This window comes from Symsagittifera roscoffensis, chromosome 8 (genome assembly GCF_963678635.1).
Source record: "Symsagittifera roscoffensis chromosome 8, txSymRosc1.1, whole genome shotgun sequence".
NCBI lineage: Eukaryota > Metazoa > Xenacoelomorpha > Acoela > Convolutidae > Symsagittifera > Symsagittifera roscoffensis.
The window spans coordinates 40584424-40612397 of NC_087069.1; the positions used below are offsets into that span (position 1 = coordinate 40584424).

Sequence of the window (27974 nt, forward strand, 5' to 3'; positions counted from 1 at the left end):
TAAAAAAACCGCTCAAACCGCTCAAATCTTGCTTCAAATTAGGTGAAAAATCTCGACTCGCGTACTTACCCGGTTCAGGTTCGATACAGGTCTCACGTTGGATTATAGGACATTGAATTCTGTCTTCCGGTAATTGGAGAATTAATTTTGCCTCGATGTTGTTGCATACATAAGGCATATTTGAAAATTTGAGTTCGGCTTGTTTCGGGTAATTGTTCTCGGGACCTTGGAAAACATTCCTTGAGAAATACCGTCCTGTTAAGTAGAATGATTCCCCCGCTTTTGATGCTGGTTATAAATCTGCTTCGGGGGGGGGGGGGGGTAGCAATAAATGTCAGTGTATGCAGTTTGCGGTCATCTTTTGTCACAGTTATAGTTACTGAGTTTGTCATCTTCTGTTGCATTGTTGTGGGGAATTGTTTCAGTATACCGGAAGAACAACTTCGATATGCTTTTGCCAGATTTTCGGCTGACTTGACAATTTCTTTCGAGAATGGGGGGATGATTTTGATTATTTGGATTTGTTTTGTTTCTTCCGTCGATTTGTTTGCTGTAAGCGCATTTCAGAATTTTGTCTACGTTCCATTCAGCACTTCATGATTGATTGGTAGCTGAGATTCCGTTAATTGTTTGTGGCTCATGACTTAGTTTTACTCGAGTGGGCAAAAAAGCTTTCTCCTGGATATACTTGAAAAAAGTAGTTTTTTTTCTCTTTCAAAATACAGAAATGAGACGGCAAAAATATGTTTCATTTTTTTGAAATTCTGAATTAATTTTTTTTAGTTGAGAGTTTCATAATCAATATGTACATCAAATAACATCATGCGTAACGACACGACAAGCGTAAAACAACTTATCAATTTCTCCACCTTTTTTTTTGCACGTGCTTTTTATTTATACAATATACACGCGGTTATTATTTTATTACACATTTGTCCATTTATTGGATGTTTAATTTACTCTTTCTTCTTTCTTCTTCAACATCATGTTTATCGAAAACAACTCATCGAGTTAGTAATCTAATTGTTGAGACAAGAAACTGCTTATAAATTGCTAAGAGCTTGTCTAGATAGTTTCTAAGCTGTTTCTGTAAATTTTTTGAATACTGGGTGTCCTGATCGCAAACGCAAACTGTTATTTGTTCTTTCTGTGACTTGTGCTTATTTTACATTTTTTTAGTACCGGCTGTAGATAAACTGGGTGTTATTGCACTTTTTCAATCTAGAAATTTCGTTTCAAACAAACTCTCAATCTCATGTCTGCAATTTTGTTTGCTAGTCTCGACGAATCAACTTGGAGCAAAATTGCACAAACTTATTTATGATTTCTTCAAATGCCTTCTAATGTGATGTTATCAATCACAAAAATCGTTAAAGATCAGTGGAATGAAACATAAATTAACGCTGTTCCACATTACCTCAAGATATGCAGATTGCCTTCTTATTGCATCTGATCTTGATCAAGGTTTTATTTACTCTGGGCCAGGAATACGCAGATGACGATGAAGACCTTGTAGGATCAGGATCTGGGGATATACTTCCAGACGAACCAGGTATATTTCACATCTTTTGATTTTTTTCTGCGGACAAATTTCGACTACTGAAAATGTCATTTTAAGAAATATTCATCCTAAATTTATTGTTGCCCTGGCGTCAAATATAAAAAGATATTTCACCTGTGATTCTTTTCGAATAACTCAGGTGGTTTAAAGATTGCCAATTTAGCCCGTTTGAGACAATTTCTTGCGCGACACAACTCGTGCTATTGACGCGTAAGCTGATATGATATTTAATCCGTCACAGAAATCGTTTCAAATTGAAATGATGCATGCTATTTGGTGTATTCAAAAATTTGCTATATGCGAAAATATTTTTTGTAGTTTACATAGCGTGTGGGGGGTTGGATGTGTGAACGGCAAATAAGACGTTTCAAGCCCATTGCAACTGTTTTGATGGGACTTTTAAACAGCTTAAGTTCGATCTGCTCATTTTACGTAATAATGCTAATTTGTCTCTTAATATCTTGTCGTCTTAAAGGCCTGTCGTCTTATTTACTTGGCACCGGTTGGATAATTTTCAAAAATTTTTTATTTAATTTAATTTTAATTTAATTTTAATTTAATTTTTAAATTTAATTTTTAAATTTAATTTTAGTCAATTTTTGAAAATGAACTCTACTCCATTGACGTTAAAAGACAGTCGTAACATTCAGGGCTTTGCCCTGATACAAGCAGTTTTGTTTTATTGATCATGGAAACTCATTTTTATTTCGTTTTTGTAGGTGTTTGTGGTTATGGTTATATTGTGGACCCTAGTTTACCGCAGAGTTGCCTAAAAGGCGCAAAAGTTCATGTTGCAATGATATTTGACAAAGATTTCGACGACGAACTGTTGAACGAGGAGTCAGAGACATATAAACGAGAAAAAAGTTCATACGAAGAGACGGTTAGTTTTGCGTTTTTACTTTTAACTTTGAGATGTGTCTGACCATAATCGAAACCTGAAGAACTTTGTATTCGGACAGTTTTTCTCAGCTGATATTGACTACCCCAGAAAAAGCTCAAAAGACTTCAAGTGTTGCATCAATTTAAAGCCCATTAGCCGTAATATGGATTCCAATACAAATAATTCTAAATTCAAATTTGTAACCCAAAAACAAATAAACAGAAAAATTTTTTCAGTGGCGAGAAAAACTGGTCTGATATGTTTTTTTACTTTTTTAAACTAAATTACACGAGATTCACGCACCACAAGGATAACCTAGTGGTGCGCTAATTGCGCATCACTAGGTTATCCTTGTTTTCATTCAAATATAAAAAATTTTATGCTTTTTTGATTCAGGATTTGAAACCTCCACATGAAAGTAACAAAAAAATCAATAAAACGCGATTGTATTCTCTTTTTAGCTGTTCACAATATACAGTGGAACAATTGCCAATATTATATCTGTCAGAGTGACGGCTTTGAAACCAGGGTCAGTTATCGTTGAGCATGAAGTCAATCAATATCTCCAGGACAAAGTCGATTTGAGTCAGGCCACGACGAGATTAATTAACCAAGTTACAGAAATTGGGAGCGATCCAGCTACAAGAAAACATTTCCAAATTTCATCCGTTGAAGTGTTTCCTGTGAAAAGTGGGTATTTCTTTTGTTTTTTGAATGATACAAAATTGAGTCCGAAAAAACCTCTTTCTATTGACATTGAAATAAATTCTCCGGAAAAGGGAACGGGCTGCTCGGAGAAATTTTTTTTAAATACCAATTTTCGATTTCTGTTATCAATGATTGACTAAAACACTCAAAATGTTTCAAAATTTGCTTATCTTTTTAATGGAAAACGAAAAGTCTAGTTTCAAATTGAAACTATTTCCAGCACGCAGTCGATATTGAGCTTTAAATAATGCGGTTTACCGGGCTCCTGTAATTTTAGTTCTTTTTAAATAGCGATGCTCTCAACTATTTTACTACTGAAACATTTTCAGAAATCAGCTCAGCGTTCGTTACTGCTATGATGATGTATTCCATACTTGTTTTATCTAATTCTAGATGAGAAAAAAGTTCTAAATTGGAAACGTAAGTGAAGTTCGTTTAATCATTTAGCTTCATATGTTCTCTCATGATTGATGACTCAACCTTTTCCTTGCCATGAAATGATTGGATTTTGTGCGTTTCTTTTCATTGTTGGAGTTTCCAGTGTATTTCATGGTTACAATGGTACCAAAAACTAGCATTGTTTTACTTCATAATTTTTTTGGGTTTCTCTTCACACTCAGTGGTCAAGAAACTTCAAGCTTGATGGAAAAAAGTGTTTTAAATCAGATCGTTTTGTTTCCAAAATATATCTAAACCCTGTAATTTATGTTTATAAAATTCTATCAACCAGAATTACACCTTTTTCTTGATTCCTGTATTAATTATTGCAATTGGGCTCTAGACTTTTTTTTCCAGTAAACAACTTTGTCCACAGGACTCATTGGACTCATTAAACTGGTTCTTGGTTCATAATGAATTCAAAATTTGTATTGTCTCTCTTGCACACTTAGCCTGGTGGTAACGAATACGCCTGGGACGGCAAAGGTCCGTGGTTCGAATCTGACCAGGACCAGTTTTTTTCAAACAGCAATTGTTCCGGTTCAAAAAAGATTCAGCCTAATATTTGTCTGTTTTTGTTTTATCGGCTTAATTGCCACATCTAAGAATCGTTTCTTTTAGCTGTAAACAATTTTAACTGAAGTTGTTTTTAGCATTTTGAAAATCCGACCCAATCGAAATTTGCTTGTCACATTGGTTGTAATTTAACCAGCTCGATTTGTTATTTTTTTTTTCGTTTATTTATCGGTTTAATAAATTACGGCCTAAATAATATCAACTTAGTGGCTGTTTATTTCGTCGTTTCGCCCGAAAAAAATTTTTGTGCGCATGTGTGTGCTCTGACGGGAAAAGGGACTTGACATTTTCTTTAAGTTTAGATTTTTTCTGAGTCTCTTTTCGGCATGAAGGGTTTCTGCTCAGGTTTTTTCGGCTTTGTTACCGCTTGATAATTATAATTTCAAATCCAATCAACCATCCGGCGCTTTTGGCGAAGAGGTGAAACAACTGCTTGAGATGGCAAAGATTTGTGATTCGAATCCGGCCGGGCTTTTTTTTGCAAACAAGAGTTTTTGCGCTTTTTCGGATTATCATCCGTCTGTTCATTTTTGTCGGCTTAGTTCCCGTAGCTCTATGGTTCAGCTTTATTCCAAGTTGCTGTAACCCCCATGCTTGAGACGACAAAGATTTTTGCCTGTCTGCTTAGTTCCGCAAAAAGAACCTTTTGAAAACTTGGCTTCTTTATAGCATTCGCAAAGCTCTTTGTAGAGTTTCAACTGGACCTGGCAATTTCGCTCCGGATTTTTTGGGCTTCTTGCAATTGTCATTGACAAATACGATTTTTTGAATTTTTTCCATTTGATTTTTATAACATTCATATTTGTATCGCAAGGGGTACGAAGCTCAGCTTCGCCTCTGTCTAGATAATTGCTGGTAGCGCGAATCATTTTATGTCGTTTTTACGCTTTCTTTCGATTTGCTTATGTTGAGTGATGTTGAGGCGAGGGTTTCTAGATCTACTTTGAAATTGCTATTTTTGTGAGCTCATCCTTTTTTACTCTGAGTTTATGTGCTCTAGAGGGAGGAAACTTGTGCAGCCGGTGGGATAAGAACATTGTTCTTCCGACCGACCTAAGGCTTTTGCGAAGGAACTGTGGCTCAAAGAAAATTCGCAGGGATTCTAGAGTGTTTCCGTTTTTTAGACTAGATTACACAAAATTTACGTAGCAACACGATGACAGACTGAACTACTAGTTTAGGTCTGCATCAACATTAGTTTTTTATTCGACTTTTGAAGAAAGTGACGAAATATTTATGCTTGGTTTGGTTTTTTTTTATTCCGGCAAATTTCTGTTTTTAACTAAGCGTTTTCCTGAGCTCAAATATCAAGAGATTGTTTTCCTGTGATCTTTTTGCGTAAAGTTATGGGGATTTAAAATTGCCGATTTGGTGAATTTCGAATAATTAACACGCGATATGTTGCGTTCTTATAATACGCGTAAGTGGTGAATTAAATCATTTCAAATTGAACTGAGGCCAGCAAAATGGTTCTATTATAATGATACGAGCCACGAAATACATCCCTTAGTATTTTATTTAAAGCGTGAGCCTTTTAGGGGCAGTTGTAACATTCAAGGCTTTGCCCCTGAAATAGGAACAACCTTGCTTTAGCTCTAATTACCTTAAAACAAAAAAAGATATAAGATAAAATAGATTAGAAAATAAAACGAAAACAGATAATTTTGACAAAAAGTAGAAAAAACGTTGGAAAATCTTCTTTTTTTGTTCGACTTGTTTATTAATTTTTGATTTTAATTTTGCTAAACTTCTTTAGTCGGAGCATTTCGTGCTACTTGCACAGAAACCGGCTGTCTGTTTTTTTAAGGTTTTCAATTAATTATCAAAAATCAACTTGATTCCATTGAAGCAGCGAAGTTCGAAAAAACTTTTGAAAAACGCAATTGAAAAAAAATTTGGAAGAAGTAACCAACTTGTCTAAAATCTCGCAAGCAGCTGAAACGATTAAATAATTAGTTAAATTGATTGTTGACAAATCGACAAATTTTGGCTAGCCCTAATGATACGAGACTTGTCAAATGAAACAGATTTATTTACTTTAAATCATTCCAAATTTCGATAAATCATAAAATTATTAAATTACTACCTATATTGATTTTTGACAAAATGAAAATTTTGGCTAGTTCTAATGATATGAAACTTGTCAAATGAAACAGATTTAGGAACTTTACATAGAAAGAGTGATTTAGAGGCGAGATATTTTATGTAATCCTGGCTGGAACAAACCGCGCTTCCTTCCGAAATTCCTTCTCATTATAAAACAAAGCAAGAAGATAATTGAATTTTTTAAGGGATGTTTTCAACCATAACCTGCGGGTGGTTTTATAAACAAACCTTCAATAATGGTTTTTGAAGTCCCAAAAAACAAAAAGCGATGAAAAATTCAAAACTGTTGTATAAGTTTAATGTTGTTCAAAAACTCAACGAACCTTTAATAATGGTCTTTGAAGTCCTGAAAGACAAAAAAGCTTTGAAAAACTCAGATTTTTTTGAAAGCCCTTAAAAACAACATTAAACTTATAAAAAGGTTTTTTAAGTTTTTCATCGCTTTTTTTGGGATTTCAAAGACTATTACTAAAGATTTGTTTATGAAGGGACATGCAGTTTTTTTGATGATAAAATCTTTTAAGAAGTTCAATGATTTTGTTGTTTTTTTTTACGTCTGATGTTTGAGACAATTGTTATATCTATCGTTTCTGAATTGTTAATTGTTAAAGCTTGAAAAAAAGTCGAGGCTCACTAAAATCAACTTGTTGACCTTTTGTTTCTATAACAGTTGCTTTTTCTTTTTTGTCTATTTTTACCGCATATAATGTAAAGCCCAGCTTCACCTGTGTATCGAAAAGTAACGACAGGACTGCACTTTTGAGAACCGTTCGACTTGAAATAAATTTGGAATCGTTTTTGCTTATAATCTGCCTGGACAATTTTAAGAGTCAAAGAAATTGTGATACCGTGTACAATAAGCAGATTTTATCGGTTATTCGTAACAGCTTTGAAAATCTGCATGAATACAAAAATATCCTGCTCCAAGTTTATTATTTTAATCACAGTTTTTCACTTAGAACAATTACAATTAGCAAAAACAACACAAAAAGTTTAATAATGATTGTGAGTTTTAAAAACGGAACAAAAAAGTAATGAAAAAATTGAAACACTGTTACATATAATTAGAATTAGAAATGTTTATAGCATTGATTTTGAGTCATTTGCAAAGCTGCGATTTTGTAAATATGCTTTTAATGGTGTGCCTTATATTTACACTAGCGAATTTGCGAGTGTTAGTGAGTTAGTGTATTAGTGCGAAACTTTTTTTTCTAACCTAAATCGCTAATAAAAGAGTTCAATAAAAGTTTTCACTGATTCGACTTATGCTATAATCACGATCTGTAGCATTGAAAAGTTCATAGCATCTGTGCTTTATTTGTGGCCACTGTTTGCGATTTATCAAGCGTCCATGGCTGACTGGTTACAATGTGAGACTCATCATATCTAGGTCGCAGTGTCGAATTCAACACGTAGCCGAATTTTTAATAATTCGGGGCTTATTTCTACTTTTTTTCTATTGCATTTTATAGAGCTACTTTTTGTCGTGTTCTCGCAAGTGTTTGCGAAGCGCAGCTTCGCCTCTTTGTAAAATTAAGAAGGAAGCAGCCCAAACACAATACAGCAATTTATCATGAAAATATTTTGCAAAGTCCTTGCAAAATTATTTAACTGATTATCTTGCTTATATGTTTTAACCTCTCAGCTATATAATACTGCAAGTGTGAAAGAGTAGATTGATAAAATGTTTGGTGTATGAATTTCAGGCATATTTGAAATATCCTGTGTTTGTTCCGACTTGAGGTGTTTTTTATTCAAACTTGGGGTGTTTTTTTTATACGACATTTATGCGTTACTAAATCCATACATAGAATTTTTAAGGCTAGCACTTTGTCTAACATAATCACTGAATCATTTGATTTCTTGACTAACAAGGTATTGAAATTCAGCTTCTTTTTGTGCACGTTTGGCTGGGCAACGTCCATTCCTGGGACGAAAAAGGTTTGAGAATTCGGAAGTTTCCACTTGAAAGTAAAAATAAATATCACCGTATCTCTGCTTATTCTTGGTAGGCTTAGTTTTTACAGCGCATTCTTTACTTGTTATTTAAACATTCAAATTTCAAATATTTGATAGACGGTTAAACCGCGAATTTCTCGAAAATTATATTTTGGCTCTTCATTTTCCATGAACCGAGAAAGTCAAGAATGAAGTATTTGCCTGAATTGTTTGCACTTACCAAATTCAAATCTTTTGATCAAAAATTTTCATCTGATAGCAAAAATTTAGATAAAAAAATCAGATTTTTGCTGTTTTTCGCCAATGAATGTTTCGATCAAATGCAGATTGTCGAATGAGCTTTTATGAAAGAACGCGTTTTGCAGGGGGTCGAATCCCTGAAGGGAGAAGGCGCCCCCCCCCCCCCCCAAATCCGCCCCTGGTATAAGATTCACCTTTTTGATATGTTTAAAAATATAGACAAAATGATATTAGCTTACTATCAACTCGTCTCTTTTCGCTCATATTTGGATTGTAATGTAGACCCCTAACAGCTGCGAATCTATCATTTTCATCGATCTTTCATTCATTATTATCTCTGACAGACAATTAGTAATCGATGTTGTCTTTTCAAATCCGTCTCAAAACGTGTCAATTCATTATAGGAGCAAAAAACTACAATTAAGTCCGTCATTGTTGTATTGTATATACGATTTACAACGTTAAGTGAAAGAATTAAAACCAAGCATATTAATTGCTTGGATCATTAAATTTTAACTAAAAATGAGAAAATTTAAGTGCTCAGTTGAAAACCATTTTTGCTACTTGGTTATATTTTATACTCTGTTGAAATCTTTGCGAGTAAAAACAGCAAAACGTGCTTTTTAATTTGTTTATTTTCTCGTTTGTGAATTGAATACTTGCTCTGTTTTTACTAAATGGTAATTTAAACTTTTTCAACGACTTGGTGCAATTTGGTTTGGTAATTAATGAAGCTTTTACCTTATTAGTAATTTACAATCTCACGTCACAGCGTCCAAAATTAGATTGTGTTGTTTAGTTTGAAACGACAATTATTTATCATGCGTCCAGATCATGTTTCAATGATTTTCAATCGAGTTTTAACCAATTCAATCTTCGTAAATATTGAAATTTTGAAACAAGTTGAAAAAATTTCGGACAGATTGCAACATTTTGGACAAAAAAAAACAATTAAAAATTTAGGAAAAACTGTAATAATTTAGAAAAAAAACAGGTCGAAAAAGGAATTTTTGAAAAATGTAGAGCGCGCTCCCCTCTTAAAATTAGTATATATTGGCACTGAAGGCGCATTTAGAAAAATTTTAGAGTCCGTCACCAAAAACGGATATCTCAAAACAGTACTAAGGGGGGACCCTTTGGGTCGGCAGGGGGTCGAATCCCTGAAGGGAGAAGGCGGCCGCCCCCCCCCCTAAATCCGCCCCTGGTATAACCCAACGATGCTGTATGGCTTCTCACTTAGAAAAAAACAGCGATTTCAAATAAAGACCATTTATGCAAAAGGGAAGCAAAAAACATAAAAGCTGATCAGCTTTTTACAGCATACAAAGTTGCTATCCTAATTAAGACCGATGAAGTTTTTTCATTGTTTTTTTTGTATTGTGTAATGTTGCCTCACCCTCAACAAATCCTCAAGCATTGCCAACAGTGGGTCTCGAACTTTCAATCTGTTGCTTGTAAAGTGGAGGTACTAGCTTCTTGCGCTTCGCTTTTCTCATTCGATTTCTTCATTTATGGCGTGGCGTGGTCATGTTAAAAACGTTAACTTTGGAACATTATTTTCTTGTGTTGAAACAACTGAAATCTCAGAAAAGGCATGAAGAAAAAACTGAAAAAGTAACAGCGATGAAATGTCGTCATATGTCTTTAGATCATTCAAATAAGTTTTTGGTTTTTGACAAAAATAGGAGTGGCGGTTAATTTTCTTAAATTATTTGAAGAGAACTAAACGCAAGCTGCCGACGATGCTTAAAATTTTGACGTCTTTTTTGACATTTGAAAAACGAATTTATTAACTATAAAAACTCTAAGGAACAAGTCATTTCTATCCATTTGACTGTAAATAAATAATTAAAAGATTTTATCAGACGCTAATTTCCAATTAAGTATATAGAAGAGATTGAATTGAGGTCAGCCACCTATGCATGACTTTCAAAAAAAGTTTTCTGCTGTAAAAAATATTAATCGCTTGAAAGAAAACGTAAATTTTGGGCTACGGACGCAAAAAAATAATAGATTGTAAGAATTCTTTTGATCTAAAAATTCATTTGAAAAATAGTCTTGAATTTTTTGAATTGCCAAAATGTTAGTCAGTTTTTATTTTTGATGCCATTTGTTAGGTGGGTCATTTTTGCATGATGTTTTTATGATGTGTGAACAATCTTTTCTCCGTCGAAGCGTTTCAATAGTTTCTTTTAGTAATCGTTTTCAATCAGTGGTGTTGAATATTGAAATTTGCCAAAAAATAACGGCAAGAAAATATGATCAAATCAAATTATGAAGAACTATGTTTGAGAACGTACATTGAAAAGGTTGTGTGCCTTTTTAAAAAGTTTTATCCGCTAGAGAAAGGGCGAACATACGAGTTCTTTCTTAAATTAAGTCCTATATGCATTTTTTTGTCTATTTTTCTAGGCTGGGAAATTTTTTCTAAGCTCAATGAAAAGTCACGGCTCATTATGAACCTTAAACTACCGAATTTTTGACTGAGAAACAGAAAACGTATCCTTTTGTCCCTCGTTCCCATATTCTTCATGTCTGGTCCCAAAAACTGCACACCCTTAAATAAGTCACTTAAGGGCCCCACAACAATTGCGATCAAATGACCAATTGAAACATGAGTATTGTGAACTGTGACTGCCTGAAACGTCAAACAGACGGATCCATTCTCATTTTTTTGATTAATTTAATATCAATTATGAGCATTGTTTTGTTTTCAGGCTCTTACAGGGTGAAATTTGTGCTAGACAGCAATTTGGGCGGGGCAGGTCTACCAGACGAAAAAGCACTGCAAGCAATCCAGAAATATGTAAGTTTTTTGAAGTATGTAAAAACGAAGACAAAAAACGTTTGTTGTCATTTCATAACCTAAATGAGTTTATTAAAAACGTGCAATTGAATTTCTTTGCAAAGTATTGGTAACCAAAAGAATCAACATATATTTATTCACAAATTACAAAATTGTGCTTTAAAAGGCTTGAATATCAGATTTTTTTTACTTTCTATTAAAGGTAGGAATAATTGGCTGTGATGTGTCGTTAGTTTCGTAATTCGCTTATTTCAGCTTTCGACTTTACGGCCAAAAGGCAATTTCGTCAGTGATCCGTTTTATGCGACTAGAGACAGGCTGAAGGACACTGTGACAGTGTATGGTCTGTTGCAACTGCCCGAAAATGCTCCATTAACCGACTACCAGGTGGAAGCTAGGCGCAGCAATCTCTACTTCTATGAAATCAGTCAGTAGCTTTTTTTTCTTTTAGGGCAATTTTTTATTATTGTTAATTACCGCAACGATTGTTTTTAATTTTTGCTCATTTTTAGTATTTACACTTTCGAGCTTGTGAGCATTAGTATATTAGAATGAACCTTCTTTTTTTTCCTAACCTAACTCGCAAATAAAAGCGTTCATTAAAAGAGTTCACGTATTTGGCGACCCTGTTGCTATAATCACTATCTGTAGCGTTGGAAGTTGCATGGAATTTGTTCTCTGCTTTATTTGTGGCTAATGTTAGTTGTTTAATAAGCGTCCGCGGCTGAGTGGCTAGTGCGTGAGACGCATGATATTTAGGTTGCAGATCGAATCTGAGACGTAGCCGAATTTTTACCAATTCGAAGCTTATTTCTTATTTGTTACTGCACTTTATAGAGCTGCTTTTTGTCGTGTTCTCGCTAATGTTTGCGAAGCATAGCCTCGCTCTGTGTGAAAATTACGGCAATTCAGATTTTTAAACTTATGCTTATTTTTTTCGCTATTGTTTATTAAGGCGACCCGGGTTCCTAATGAAAGTTTGACAGTTGTTTTCTGAGGGTACGGCCAAATTCAGGCTACTGGTAAAATTTATGCAAGTGTATTGCAATCGGGTAACAACACTTCGTGACAACTTAGTTCACAATACTAATCTCTCAGGAAGGGGCCTCTATTGTAACGGAATTTAAGGCAACAGATGTGATGTGTTTTGAGCAATTTTGCAATTAAGTACTAGTTCTTTTCAAAAACTTTTTTTGTGTTGGTTAAACGATTTCTTCCTCAATTTTTGTATAGTTTCCCTGTTTTCTAAATTTTTTCATTTGAAGGTTTATTCGTTTTAAAATGTTTCGCATTGTTTCATGTCAGCTGTATAGTCTCATAATGCGTCATTTGTTGGAGAAATGTATATGTTCATGGTAATGAAGAGTTGTAAACTTAGAGTTTCATACTTTTTCTGCTCAGGTTTTTAGTAAATATATATTTTTTGCTGGTGCAAGGATCTTCTACCCGAGTGCCGTCGGTTTAGTAACCGCTTTGCAAATTTAAGTTTAATGCATGATTAAGCTTGAAAATTGTTCTTTGCGACAGTGTTTACCAAAATGATTTCAATTGCGACAAATTGTAGTCTGAAAATTTTAGTAGCCTTAGTTTTTTCATCATTTTTTCCTTTTTTTCTTCCTTATCTTTTGCCGACTAGCTTGGAATGCTATGTTTGTAATATATAAAAAGTATCGCAAAAATCTGCTTTGCCTCCATGCTGAAATTATTTATCTAAGTTTTGTTGAAAAATTTGATCTGTTGTATTTAGTTTTTTTTTCTAAAAAAAAAACATTTTTGTAGTTTCGAGAAAAATTCATTTCAAAATTCTTGTGTTTTGCTTCGGGAGAATATTTAGTATTAAATGTTTTTTTGTGTGTCGAGAAAAACTGGTTTTCTAGGAAATTGTTGCCGGTTGTCGCTGAGGAATCTTCGATCTGGATTGTTGTTGTTTGACGCAAAAACAAGTTCAAAACTAGAGTACGGCAGATAAACTCGGTTGAGGTTTTATGCTCATCCTTTTTTCAGTCGTAATGCAAGCTGCAGCAAAAAATTTTGAGAAATGCTTTCGCAATTGCGAGAGAATACATCTGAGATTTTTGCTGTATATTCAATTTGGGCAGTGTTTTCCTCTCTTGAGCTTCCCCCGTCCCATGTGCTACTGCGTCATTTGGATCCAAAGCTTTTGCCATATCGGTTTTCGAGCTTATAGTTTTAGACACATGAAATATGGCTCTATAACTATAATCTCGAATACTGATATAGCAAAATTGTTTAATAAGCAATTTACAAATGCTAGGAATCATGCCTCCGACAAGTTTTTCAAGAGAACTATACGCAAAGTTGCCAATTTTTCCCTTTTTGGTAGCCCAATTTTCTCCCCCGAATAAACAAGCCATTGCGGATAGCAAACCCTCACGAACACTCGGTCGGGATGGCTTTTGTAATTTCCACCTCAAACACCTCGGACCTCTTGCACCTGGTTACTTGACTAATTTATGTAGCCTTTCGCTGTCTGACAATAATATCCTTCAGTTTTGGAAAAATTCAAAAGTAAACTCCCTGCCCAAACCTGAAAAGGACTATAAAATTGCGACATTGTACAGGCCTTTTTCACTGATAAAATGCGCCCGCTGTCAAAGTTTTAGAGAGACTCATCCATGCCTTTTTAACAAAGCACCTCCCAAATACCGCACACCAACTTGGGTTCCGCCCAATCCACTTTACCACAACCGCACTCTCCACCTCTGATTTTTTTTATCACTTATGGTTTCAATCAAAACCGCTCTCATTTACGTACTGTTCTCGCCACACTTCAGATTTCTAGGGCATTTGATATTTTATGTCATAGAGAACCTTTGGAACACCTTCATGACACAGCGCTGTCAATAGGTTTAATTCCCTGGCTCAGCAATCATTTATATGACCGACAAGCCACCACTATTTTTAAAAATCAGGTATTCTTCCATAGAATTGTTGACTGATGTGAATTTCCCAGGGCTGTTTTATCACCGATTTTTTTTTCTTTTCACGTCCATGATGCCCCGCTGCCTCCTGAAAATGTTCGCCTCTCCTCGTACACAGATAATTTCTACGCTTTTGCTCAAAGCCTCGACGTTGAGGCAGCATCGCACTCACTAAATGGTTATCTGCACCACTTAAAAAAAATTCACCTCCCGTTAGCTAGCCTTTGCGTCCTCTACAGGATCATGCACGTACCTTGCTTTCGTCTCACAGCAACACCAAAAGTTTTGACGAAACACCAAATGAATTTTTCAACGACGGGCCTCTCCCTTTTAATAAAAATCCAACAATTTCAGGGGTTACTTTTGACCTGACCCCATGCTTTGCAGCTCACTGCGAGAAATCTGCTGACGAGGCTCGCTGCAGGCTAGGCGTCCTGAAGGCGTTAGCAGGTTCCTCTTGGGTTAAGTCTAAAGAAACCTTCATTTTATCTCACATAGCTCTAATTCACCCTATTTTGCCTCCCTGGCCTGGGCGAGCGCTGCCAGCAAACTTTCATTAGTTACCTGCAGGTCACCCAAAACCAAGCCATCTGTGAAATTACTGGCTCAAATCTTATGAGCTCCACTGCCCACCTGCTCAGGGAAGCTTCTCAGCTTTTAATCTCCACTTACCACTCGCATCACATAACGCTCGCATCTCCACATACCGCTACGAATTTTATCATTCAATTTATCATACCCCAACCCCACGACAAGTTCGACAAACCATAAGTGCTTTTAAACATGACACAGACTCCCTCTTTACCTAAAAAATTCCGTCACTAAATCTTATTGACTGACAAGAAGTTTCAATTTGCGTTTTAATCTACCACATGTCCCTTCTAAACAAAATAAAACAAACCCTGTAACCAAGTTCCTAGCAGAAACTCTTCTTCAACTGTCATTTGCTTTCAGGTTTACCAAGTGGTCTCTATTATAGTGACCGGTCATTATTGGTCTCTAAAAGCTCTCTATTTTTTACCGGTCACTATTTTTATTTCTAGTCAAGAGCTCATTAAAACTCCTGGGGTCACCTCTTTGAACTATTTTGAGATATCCATTTTGGGCTCACGAACCCCAAAATTTTTATAAAAGCGCTTTTGGCGCCAGTTTTTATCAGATTTTAAGGGGGGAGCATTTGCCCAAACCAGGGTCTTTTTAACTCTTTGGCAGCTTGTTTTTTGTTAATTTTGAGATGATTTCGCTAGACTTTGATCAAGTCACTACTTTTTCGGCGACCAGTTGGTAACCCTGTTTGCTTTCCATGTCCAAAGATTGATCCCTCTGAATAGTCCCTTCACAGAACTACCCGCTGATAGCTTTTCTAACTTCCGTCTGGCTACAGTCGACTTCTAAACCCGAACCTCGACCGCTTAGACAACCAATTTTGTCCTACCTGTCTCTTGTCACCTCACACTAGTTGCCATATTTTTGATGTTCAAAATTACCCTGAAGTTCCGCAGTTTTTTATCATCTCTAATTATTGTTATGCTAATCGAGCGAGCAGAAAGTTGTCTTGAACATAGAATTTGCATGAAGTTTTATTTTTTTAATGCAAACGGCCATTTTTGCGTTGAAATTGCCGTGTTTTGAATTGGAGCTTTTAAAAACTAGCAAGTTAGCTAATAATTGGGTTCAAATTTTATGCGGGAGTCCCGAAAGTCTTTTTTACCCCAGAGTAAGAGTGACAATTCCATCGCGAGGCTCAATTTGAAGCCGTGCACACCCCCAGCAAAAACATTTAAATGCTGGGAAAGCAAAATTTCTAAAAACTGAAAATTATACATTTTTTATTATTTTATCTTTTTGAAAAGTACATGTAATCAAAGCCTACTGTGCTACATGCACAGGAACCGGATACTTCTGGTGGGCTCGAATATTGTCGCTCTTTATGACAACGCATAATCAATTTGAATATAATTGTTAGATTTTTCCTTTTTTGAATAATAGTAATTATTTGGGGAGATATATTCCATACCTTTCCGCATTTTATCTCCCAAAAGCTCGAAACATTTAAAGATTTATTGGAAAAAATATCGAAGGTATCGAGAATTTTTCGATTTTTTTTTACTTTTTTTTATTTTTTGGTCGGTGAAAATCTGTGCTACTTCTTTTTTTTGACGAAGATTCTAGTTCTTGTTCTTCTCGGAAAATTGTACTTCTCGTCCATATATGGGTTCAATGTTTGGCAAATTGCTTTAAAACGGGTTGGTTGAGTGAGATAGGGTTGAGCTAAATAGATTTTAAAGCGTTCTGATTAAGTAAAGAGTTGATCTTATTTCTAAATTTGCTCTCCAGAACCCAAGCATACTTGTTAACTCGGATTATTTCCAATTTCTATGTAAAACTAGCTTCTAAATATGGTAAAAACTAAAGCATGGCAGTTCATTTGATAGCGAAGGTTCAAATTTGAACTGTTTAATAACATTTTTAACTGTTTGAAGTCTCGTTTTTGTTTGGCTTTGGCAAATAGCTGATTTGAAGCAGATCAAAACGTTACTTATGACGTATAACTATGAACTTTGCTTTGATATATCAGTTTTCAAAAGACAAAAATGATGCATCAGAAGTCAGTTAAATGAATGCTACAGTTAAGTGAAATTACTGTCACTTCGCCTGTGCTAAAATGTTTGATAAATTAAAGATTATACAATTTTTGAAAATTTTGTCTCTTTTTTTGAAATATAAATTGGCTCCCATTCGCAATTTCAAGTTGTCATTGAAAACTTTCTATCAAAAAGAGCAATAATAGGATTATTAGGTACTCAAATAAAAAAAATGAAGAAAATTCAATTTTTTTTTCAAAATTAACTGTGGTCGGATGTTTCTATGGTAATAGCACTGCAAAATGGCCATTCTTGTTTAAATATGCGAATTTATTTAACAAAAATTAGAAGGTCAGAGAAAAATTGAAAATATTAACCAATAAAAACAATCAAATGGTTGCTCTGAAAGTAACAGAGAATTTTCTATCACGAAATTTTCAAAAAGTCAGTATTTGTTGTTCCGACAATTGAAAATGGGGAGGAACTTTGTATTCGGATGGTCCTAGCTTCTTTTCTAATTTTTTTTTGCACAAACTTAGGTAGCACAAATAATAATCGGAATGGGTCGAGTGATAACCAAATTAAAACCCTTTCAGTCGTGATTCGCACGACTTTATTTTTTTCAAAAACTCGTCCCAGTGTTGAGAAAAACTGTTTTTTAAAATTTTCAGTTTTTTGTTCAATTTTGAGAGTAAAGCGATCGAGTAACGTTCGTTACATCATTTTTTAACTTTTATTTAGGATTAAAAATAGAAAACATTTTAAATTTGTATATACGTTTTTGGTGAAATAACCATTTCGTGCTGACCACTATTTCTAAAAATACCCATATGCTAAATTTGGCTCGCAGACAATTCGGCCAAAGACAATTCAGCCAATTTGAAATTCAGACAATTCAGCCAAAAATATACAGACAATTCAACCTGAGACAATTCAGCCAGTTTTACAAAATGCTAAATTCGAAAGAAAAAAATCGGAATTGGAGCTATTTCTCGGTTTAAGGTCGCCGGTGGGCGCGCGTCGCCGCTTCGTGGCGATAACCGGCTCTAAATTTCGTATAGAGTCCTACCCTCTGTTGGCAAGCTCGCAACACTATATTTTTGGCTGAATTGTCTCTGGCTGAATTTTCTGCATAATTTTGGCTGAATTGTCTGAATTTCAATTCGGCTGAATTGTTTTTAGCCTAATTGTCTGGACGCGGCTAACTTTAACGGAGGAGCTTGTGCCGAAAACAAAAACGCCAGACCGTTTTTTGCTTTGAAAAATCAAAATTTACTCGAAATTGCATGAATGGTCATTCTGGGGTTTTGACAAAGCTGGAAAACTTCGTAATTAATGAGCTAAAAAACCCAAAAATTAAAAACCGCTTTCATCATCAAAAAATTTCTGATGACGCCATTGCATAGAATTTAGCATGAATATGGCAAAATTTTCCGCCTGATATGTAGTTGAATTTATGGCAAAAAATGACTGACATTGGTGCAATTTATGTCATTCTGGTTGCTCCAGCTAATTTCCATCATAACAGAGCTATAAATGCTCTATTAAACGACTTCATAATTCTCACGGGATTATTAATTGCGTCATTTTCTACCAGCGTTGTCTCATTTTTCAAAATTTTAATGGCCCGAAATTTGAGATCCAAAGACAATTTGGGCTCAAATTGGACTCTTCCTGCGAATACCCAATTGAGAATGCAGACTTCCTACCTGACGCCAAGTATCTCAACGGAAGCTGACCTAGAATGCTTAATTTTTGTCCTTAAACATGTTTCTTCTTTTGCCAGCTTGACCTCTTTTTCTATTTTTTCTTCTTTCTTTATGAAGAATGGGGAAAAAGTTTTGATTATTTTCCAGCGTATTTTTTTGAATTTTTCCCTCGTTTTTCATTTTGCCTTGACAATCCATTTTCATTTTTCATAGCAAGTCTTCGTGATATTACCAAAACATGAATTGAATTATGAAGAAGTCAAAAAATGTATTTATTTCTTTAATTCAACATGTCAAGTTCATTTACATTTGAATGTATTAAACGTATTTCAAAAATCTAAGATTTTTAACCTGAAAAAGTCGTTGTTTTTTCAACATTGGTTGTAACAATTTTCAATTGGAAAATTTGACTTTTATTCTCTTCAGGCGTCGAGTTCGGCTGGGAAATGAAATGGAAAAGTGTCCCTGAGTTGTTTACTTTTCCATATGATGTTTGTCTGCTTCCTCTATTTTGACTGAAGAAGCCTCCTGATGCTAAAGTTTTATTATTTTTTTTAATTCTGGTAATGAAAGTTGACTTTTGGTCATATCGATTTTTAAAGTGAATTTTTGAAAATTGTTCATTCAATCGCTTCAAGTATTATTTGGCAAGCTTAACACTAGACTGAATTTCGTAACAATTTTTTCTGAACTTTCAAGAATCGAGCACAAATTTTGAAAAACAATGAGTGCAAATTTCAATCAACGTTTTCTGCTTACGCTAAAAATTCTGTATGTTCTTGTTTCTAAATAAAAGCAAATTTAATGGTTTTCAGTTTTGTAGCTTCCCATTGGTGCTGTAAAACATGGGAAACTATGCCCAGTTTAAAGAAATTTTTTTATGACTTGATAGTTCTGTGTACTTTCTGAAAATTTTTAACTACTTTAGTGTGTTTTATTTCCTAATTTACAAATACTGGTTTGTAATATATAATTTTATCTCTAGATAAAACTTGTTATGAGACGTACAGTTTGATTGTAAAATTGCCAGAAATGGTCGGTGGTACAAAGTGGAAAGACCGTAATTGAAAAAATATTCTATGCTGCTTGTTAAAATTGACTCGCTTGTTTTTAGTATTGATTTCTATTTAATATTCCTGACCCGATCCGAGCTTTCATTGTTTGTTGTTTATTTCCAGATCTCGTCTTCCCGAATCTCCCCCAGGACATGTTTATTCATTTTCCACTTTCCATCCCTCCATTCACCCCCTATTCTGGGACCCAAGAGAGATTTAAACACACCATAAACACCCCCCCCCCCCCGACCTTCCCAGTCCTTTTTTCACAACGTTTGCACCTATTCGCCCTTCTCGGTATAATTCATCTATCTTTTGTACCTTTCTTCAATTTTTTTTGCCAGTAACCAGGTTGAAAATTGAAAAGAACGGGCGTTAGTATTTTAATGACCAGCAAATAAGTATATTAGTGATGAATTCTCCATTTTTACATTCAGTGAATCCTTACATAGTTGTTGGCTTTGAATCAAGTTGGATGGAAAACATGTCCAGATTTAAATATATTTGTGCTTAATTTTTGAAGAAAATTGATTCAAAAGAAACACTGAAATCATGAAAATGAATTGATTTGAAAAACAATCCAGGATTACGAAAACCTATTTTGAGAAAGACGACTATAAATCTTGAGTGTTTTGAGTGACATAACCACCTAAATCTTTTTTGTTAGTAATAAAAATGGATTATCAGCTTGAAAGTCAGACTTCTATATATATTTTTGCCTCTTTTTTTCTGAAAAATTTTGCGCAATTCAGTTAAGTTTCAATCTCGGACCTGAAAAGTTTTTTTTTTGTTATATCTTATAGTTGTTTTTGTTGTGATTTGTGCAATTTCATGTGGAATTTATTCCCGGCGCCCCCTGGCCTATTTGTATCGCAATTCGCATGTAAACGGTTGTCCGGTTCAATTTACATCAACTTTTGACCTGCGGACTTAAATTTAGCAGAACATAACTCCAACCCAAAACAATTCACCCATCCGGAATTTAACCCAATTTTATTCTCAATTCACCTTAAGCAAAAAATGCAGAATTTATTTTTTTGCGTGTTTAGCTCAGCGTAGAAGAAATATAATACGTAGTATCATGAATTTAACTCCCAAAAGAATAAAAAGCAAGACCTAATTTTCGGATTTTGAGCAAACAGTAGTATTTATTTTGCGAAACCAAATTAGCACTGACATATTTTTCCAACTGTGACAAGGTAATACTAAGGATTGAAAAAGAAAATAGAGTAGTTTAGCTTTCATGTCAAACGTGATCACAGTTACCGTTATTTGATCAAAATTTTTTGACATTTTCAAGAAGTAATTGATTAAGTTTAAGGCTCAAAATAAGCTAGAAATTACTTAAATGTCAAATACGTTCAAATTTTGATGACGAGTTTATTAAATCATAGCTTGTTTCGATTCCATTTGCTCAATTTCAAGGCAAATTTAATCTTCTAGGTATAATATCTGAATAATTCCAATTATTTGATCAAATTCACTAGACGATACAGCTTAATAGTGCAAACTAAATGTAATGTCGTGGGCTGATAAATTTGACACTAAATTTGGCTCTGTCAATTTGTTCAGAGATTTATAATAATGCGTTTTGAATCTGCAGTTTATATGCAGTCTAGACTTCAAGAAATCCGAAATCTAACTAGCAAAACTGCGGAAAAGCTGGAAAAAAAATATTTTGAGAAATTGTTCTTGTTTTCAAATGAAAAGAGCTGAAAGATTGCTAGAAAACTTGATCTGTTTCTTCGAAGATGGTGAAAAATATTCCAATTTTTTTCGCCGACTCGTCGGAGAAATGAAGACATGCTTAATGACAGTTTAAATTCAAATTAATTTAAATCGATCCAAATTAAACCAATTTGATCTGAAAAAAAGTTTAATGTTTTGTTTTGTAATTTCTTGAATCCTAAAATATCTGCTAATTTTTGCGCTGAACTAATGATAACTAGTTTTTGCTTTGATCTAACGAAGGAAACCTTCAAAAAGCTACAAGTCGGAGACTGAATCAACAAAAACTCAAAAAACGCTATAAAGCCGGCAAATTCAAAACAAGGAAAGCCCGTTGCTGTGCAGGTAGGATAGAATGTTCCGACTTCAACGATTTTAAACATTAAATTCAAATATAAACTAAAAATTGTTAAAATTTGTCTAACAAACAAATTCGAATTAGTTCAAAGTTTCATAAAATTTAAAAATTAATATGAAGGTTGAAAAGTATTAATTTCCTCTCATCAACAGCTAGATTTTTTGAGCAGTAATTGTTGTGTAAGTTAGTATGGAAACCCAAAATATTCAGAACAGTTTTTCTCGGCAGAACTTTTTTTTTGATTTTTCGAATTCAAATAACGACCAAAGGGCTTTAATATGATATCGCACCTCACCCTCTAATCGAAATTACTTGGGAATCAATTTATAAAAACGGATTCTTTGCCATAGGTACTTCCCACCCGTTGAGATTGGTCGAAATAAAAACTTTTTGGTTTTTTGCCCGGCCTGATAATTGAGTACGAAGCTTCTTTTCACACATTTTTTGAAACAGGTAATGCATTTTTGAACAGTTTCTTCATTGTTTCGCTTGCAATTAGCAAGTGTTATCAATCGGAATAAAAACTTTTTTTCGGTTTAACGACTTGTTTAACAAATCAATTAAATAACTTGGTTTCTTGCTTCATAAAAAGTTGAAACTTTAGAGCGTATCTTGCACAGTTAGTCTGTAGCTAACGAATACGCCTGGGACGCCAAAGTTCATGGGTTCGATTCTGACCATGACCTGTTTTTTTTCTCAAACGGGAAATATTCCGTTTCATATAAATTTTCAGCTTTTTTATTTTTCTGCTCATGTTTTGTCGGCTTTGTTGCCACATTTTAGAATTTTTTGCTGCATGCAGTTTTTATTGTAAGTGCACTTTATGTTTTCTTTTACTCCTGTAATTTGTAATTTTGCTAGCCTCGACTTCGTATAATTTCCTTTTGTTTAAAGTATTTTTTGCTTGAAAAATTTTTTGGCCTAAATTATTTTGGCCTATATTTAATCGGCGTATTAACTTAATTTTGTGTCGTTAGAGGGAACCATTACTTGTTTGCTTTCGTCCGTATCGCTCAAAATGTTAGAAATCTCAGAATAGTATTTATAGTACAAAGCTTTTTCTGAAAAGATTTTTTGTCGCTCGAAAATTGTTTTTTTTATGATTCTTATTTTCATTAAACGCTGTCAAATGTATTTCTGGACGTGTTTTCAGCAAGTAGAACATCATTCCAGGTAAAACTTTGAAGTTTTTTAGGTGTGATTTCTTCGAAAACGTTTCCGATTTTTTGGAATCAGTGGCTCTTTCCTTTCCTGTCTGCTAGCTTGCAATGCTATTTTTGTAGTATCGTAGCATCGCAAACGGTGTACATTTTCGATTACTCTTTTTCATGCAGCAGGAGCTATATTGGCAAAAAAATCGCATTTTTTTGTGCAGATTTATATTGCGCGAGCATTTATGATAAGAGCATTTTTGCTTTTTCCTGGTGTTTGCGAATAGCACTTTTGCACTTGAAAAATTAACTTTAAAACTAGAACTAAAAAAAGTGTCAAATCTCTTTTGTCAGTTAAAACTTTTAATTTTGTAGATTGTTTCTAGATTGTTTTTGAGCGTTTTGGAATAGCGTGATCTTCTTTTGTTTTGTGAGCTGAAAGATAGAAAACTTGAAATTAGTTGCGCGTTCAGTATTTGGATGGAACTTTTTCAAAATGCACATGTACTAAATATAATGGGCTAAAAGGTACATTTTTTGTCTCGAAGTAAATTTTTTTTCAATCCTGTTTAACTAAATTTCTTGGTGTTTTTAATCAGCGAAACGTAGTGTTATACAAGGAAGCAGTTTTTACCGGTCTCTAAGACATTTATTTTGGTGTTTTGTATTTCCTGTATTTAAAATCGAATACTTCTGTTTTGATTTTTTTGCTTTTATGTAAGTTATTTTTTTAATTGGTATGATATTTGGACCGATATCAATGGTATGATATCATTTTATTTGGTATGAATAATTAATCATACCGGAAATGCAGTTTATCCTCACAAGTTTTTTTCAATAGTTTCACGAGGTTTCAAGTTAGAATCTATGTAATCTCCAAATTTTGTTCCGGCCCCCTTAAGGAACATGGCTGGTTTTTTTTCTTCTTAATGGTGATGGAAAGTTCGTGTACCTTATTTATTGTGATTCATTTTCCGAAAAAAAATCCTAAAAAAATGATTGCGCAATATGGACTGGCATCAAAAACGCAAATTTATTTCGCCGATAGAGCTTTGCTGTAAAAAAATGCGTCTTGAAAAAAGAAGCTTTGCACTATAACTCAATTACGCGGTCTGGCAAAAAAGCTTTAAAAAACTTGTTCCGACCAACCTCGAAGGGTGGGAAGTAAATATGGCGTACGGTCCCTTTTTCCGGCTTTTTCCGACTAGAGGTTGAAGTGTGGTATCATATTAAGACCCTACTGGTCGTTATTCGAATTTTAAAATTCAAAAAAGTTCTCTATCGAGAAAAACTGGTCTGGATATTTTCGGTTTTGCAGACTAACTCAGACAAAAATTACTGTTCAGAACATCTAGCTTCTAATCAAAAGCTGACCACCCAATTAACTCTACTACAATTTTAACGTTAATTTAGAATTTATTACTTCTCATTCTGGCAATAATTGGCCTTACTCAATGCACTTGGCTAAACAGCAAGATAATTTTTTAAAAAGCTGCTGTAATTTTTTTTACTCTTGCGATCTCTTTACACTCTTTTACTTTTACTTTACACTCTTTTTAGAATTTAAAAAAAAACCGTTGTGGTCGGAACATTTTATGCTAATTGCACAGCAACTGGCTCCCCTTGTTTTCAATTTTTCCGATTTTTTTTTGTTTTTATGGCGTTCAGTTCAGTTCTGTCAGCTTAGTCTCCGACTTGTTGTTGTTTGAAAGTTTTCCTCGTAAAATCTTTTAGAGGCCAATTTTTGGACATATGATCAATTTTTCTACCTAGAATTTACATGGCTTTTTGGCTTAAATTTTTCAGATTCATTTTCTCGACGGACGATCTTCCAGCTTAGTTTCTCTAATTCCGTACACTTGGGATAATGAAAACTTTTCATTCATTTTTATATGCTTTTCGTTAATTAAAAATTAGCTGTTTTTATTAAAATTTTCGTTAATCATCCTTTTGTAAGATTTTTTATCTTTCTTTTCAGTTTTCACTATTTTATTTTTGTACTTTGACATTTATTGCGTGGTGCTGATTGCCAATATTTTTTGCCTTTTTCTTGAAAAGTCCATAGTTTTCAATTGAGTGATTCTTTTGCTAACGAGAGGATGTCGTAGTTTTGAATATTTTATTTTGATTGTTAAAAAACCCGTCGCCTCTGTCTTCATTTGGCGTTCAACTCGGATTTTGCGTGCCAAAATATAGAATTCGGAATTTTGGACTTGGGTTTTTTTATACAAACCTACAGTTTGAACTTTGGTTTTGCAAATTTTGCAAGTCACAAAACCTGTATTCTCCTCTAATTAATACTCCGCTATTTATAAACATTGTTAAACTATTTCATAAGGTTTATTTCTACCAGCGAACGCTAGGTCACATGTTATAAACACATTTACCCAAAAAACAACTTTATCAAAATTCGGTCACAATTATTTTCATTTTACAAACCCGGGTTAAGAAATTTCGAAAACAAGCTTAAAATTGTGTTTCCCGCAAATGTTTCTGTTAGCTGTAGCTCATTAGAAATTTTAGAAATGTCAAAGTTAGATTTAAATTTGGCTGAATTCCAAGAAAGATCAGACTACAAGTCTAGCCGGTTTTGTCTTACCCAAAGTGGCTTAGCAAAATTATCGTTTCGAAGAAACTTTTGACGGATCGGATATGTTTTGTTAGACTTTTATTTTGGAAACCGTGGGTTCTTTTGCCCCCATTTCCGAGTTTTCAGTCTTTTGAAGTATATTACCTGACAATTAATAAATGGGAGTTCCTTGCTATAACTTTTCATAACTAAAACCTAACTAAGCCTATCTTGGTATATATCGAAACGGTATTTTGCTTCATGTTGTTTTCAAACTTAACTAGTAGCTTCAGGCTTCAAATGAACATACAATTCCCGCTCAAAATGTCGAATTGTTACCGAATCGAAGATACATTATGCAATAAAGTTACATCATATAAACATAACTATTATGTAACATTTTGTCCATTGGTTATTTCTCAAAACAGTTTACTGTCGATAACTTTCGGTACTTGTTTTTTAATCATTTTTATTAGGTTATCGGTTTATTCGAGTTTATGTTTACTGGAAGGTTGACAGTATCAAAGAAGCGATAATAGCATTGCAAATAAAATTACCTGTGCCATATAATCGTATCAAAAGTAACTTTCCCTCAAAATGCCAAACCTTAAAAAGGGAGTTCTGCTATCATTAAACCTAAAACTCTTTCAAGCTTGAGACGTTTGGCAGAGTTTGTCAAATTGCTCATGCGAACCCGGCCTTCGAAGTCCATATGCATATTTGGTTTTAAATTATAATCCAAGCATTTACAAGTTGATAGCTTGAAAGGAGAAAAAGTTATAAAAACTAGTTTAATAACAAGGTAATCGTTAAAGTTCTAGAGATCAACTATCCATGATTAACACGCAATGGTGAAAATCCATTCAGTTGAATGTTAAAGTTGTAGCTCAATTTTGAAACGTTGGTTGTTAAAATAAATGACCGAGAGACAAAATTTTAACAAAATTTTTGTCTGCTCTTTCCAAGGTTGTTGAAAAAGTGAATTTTGCTGGAGATTCCAATTCAGAGTCTAAATATCTTTCCTGGTAGTCTTTAGAGAGTTTTTAGGTTTATATACACGTTTTTTGAACCGTGATTTTTGTAAAGGAGTCGAATTCCTGTGAGAAGAGTAATAACGTTCATCCTGGAATATATCCTTAGCTAATCGTCATTTAAAAACGGAAGTTGTTAGTGTTTTGGAGCCATTTAATTCTACTCTAGCTTAAGTAATATCGGAATTTTCAAATTTTTTGCTTTTGAAAAAAAACTTCAAAAAATTTTGAAATTTTTTATTATGATATTTAAATTTGGATTTTGTAAACTCTATTTGGTATTTACTTAAAATTATCTGTCCCTTTGAACTAATTCGGTGAATGAATAAGCATATGCGAACCATGGACCTAATAACGAATAACCTAACCTTCCTTCTGCAATTTTTGCAACGAGTAGAAGTGAGGATGGTTGTTGACAATTGATTTGAGGATTTATGACTTTTTCGGGAGCTATTTGAAAATTAGTTTTCATTTTAGACGAGTTGCCCCCCAGTACCAATATCAAGGACCCCTCACTCGGAACAACACCCGTTCCAGACGACCCAAAAAGCCCAAACAAGGGTGGACTCTTGGGGAACCCGGCGATTCTAGCGGCCATTATATCCGGAGTTCTAGCCGGTGTTTTCTGCTTGGTGCTAATTGCAGTTTTCATCATTTGCCGCATGCGCAAACGAGACACGGGGTCAATTGAACTGGAAATGACCAAAGATGTCCCCCCTCATCTGAATTTGAATGGGAATGGGGGAGCTGATCCCAGAAATATGTATATGTACAACAAACCTGCATGTCGCGAAATTTACGCTTAATTATTTCTCCGAAGAAAAAGAAGAAAATGAACTAAGTTGGAAAAAATAGTTGTTGTCTTTTCTCCAAAACAAGTAACCTATTTGATGTTAAACGCACAGAATTTTAATACAGTTTAGCCATTTTATGTTATTTTTTCCTGGGGGATTTTAAAAGATAAATTAATTTGGAATCAAGTTCGGTTTAAATCCAATTTTTGAAACCTGGATACAAATAAAGAAAAAGACTTGAATCCTTTTTTCCGAAATGATTTATTATACATGCTTAAAACTCTTTCTTTAAAATTTTTTTTAAACCTTACTTAAATTCTCTTAAGTTCGTCACTGATTTTTGATTTTGAAATTTGACTCAAATTCGAACGATTCATGTTATGACTTGACTTTTTGACGGCTTTTGGAGCCCCTCCCCACCCCAGAACAAGTTTCAACTTCGGAACTAATTTAGTTTTATATTAACACTGCCTATGTTTTGAGTAGCACTAAGTCGCTAGATTTCAATCATGTTTAATTGCAAATTTAACGAACCCATAACTAAAGTAGGGGCTAAAGTTTGATTCAAATTTAGTGTCATTTGATTTATATTTATGAAAAAAGCCAATTCAGAAGTTGGATTAATATACACCGAAATTGCTTAAAATTAATTTCAATAACCAATTTTAAATTTCTGACAGAATTTACTGAAATTCGAGTTTATAGTTTTCTTTTTCGTAAATTTTATTTTGTGCTATATGTGTATATAGAGTAATTAAAGTTTCAAACCCACAAT

The 27974-nt window shown here is 34.1% G+C and overlaps 1 protein-coding gene across 2 annotated transcripts; it reads left to right on the forward strand.

Annotated features, from left to right (window-relative positions):
• Window positions 1–1297: 1297 nt before the first annotated feature.
• On the forward strand, window positions 1298–27973 carry LOC134852919 (uncharacterized). 2 transcript variants are annotated; one of them, XM_063868786.1, is made up of 7 exons: window positions 1298–1552; window positions 2281–2444; window positions 2906–3134; window positions 3546–3572; window positions 11189–11277; window positions 11533–11704; window positions 26883–27973. In XM_063868786.1, exons 1-7 carry the CDS (start codon window positions 1426–1428, stop codon window positions 27209–27211), a joined length of 1137 nt encoding a protein of 378 aa, XP_063724856.1. In that variant the 5' UTR covers window positions 1298–1425; the 3' UTR covers window positions 27212–27973. The 2 variants fall into 2 exon arrangements, with proteins under 2 accessions (XP_063724856.1, XP_063724857.1); XM_063868787.1 differs by lacking the exon at window positions 3546–3572.
• The last annotated feature ends 1 nt before the right edge of the window (window position 27974 follows it).

Excerpts from the sequence above, each read along its gene's own strand:
- LOC134852919 (XM_063868786.1), top strand. The coding sequence starts at position 1,426 with ATGCAGATTGCCTTCTTATTGCATCTGATCTTGATCAAGGTTTTATTT. Across the intron at positions 2,445-2,905 it reads AAAGTTCATACGAAGAGACG|CTGTTCACAATATACAGTGG; the intron begins GTTAGTTTTGCG and ends TTCTCTTTTTAG. Across the intron at positions 3,135-3,545 it reads TGAAGTGTTTCCTGTGAAAA|ATGAGAAAAAAGTTCTAAAT; the intron begins GTGGGTATTTCT and ends ATCTAATTCTAG.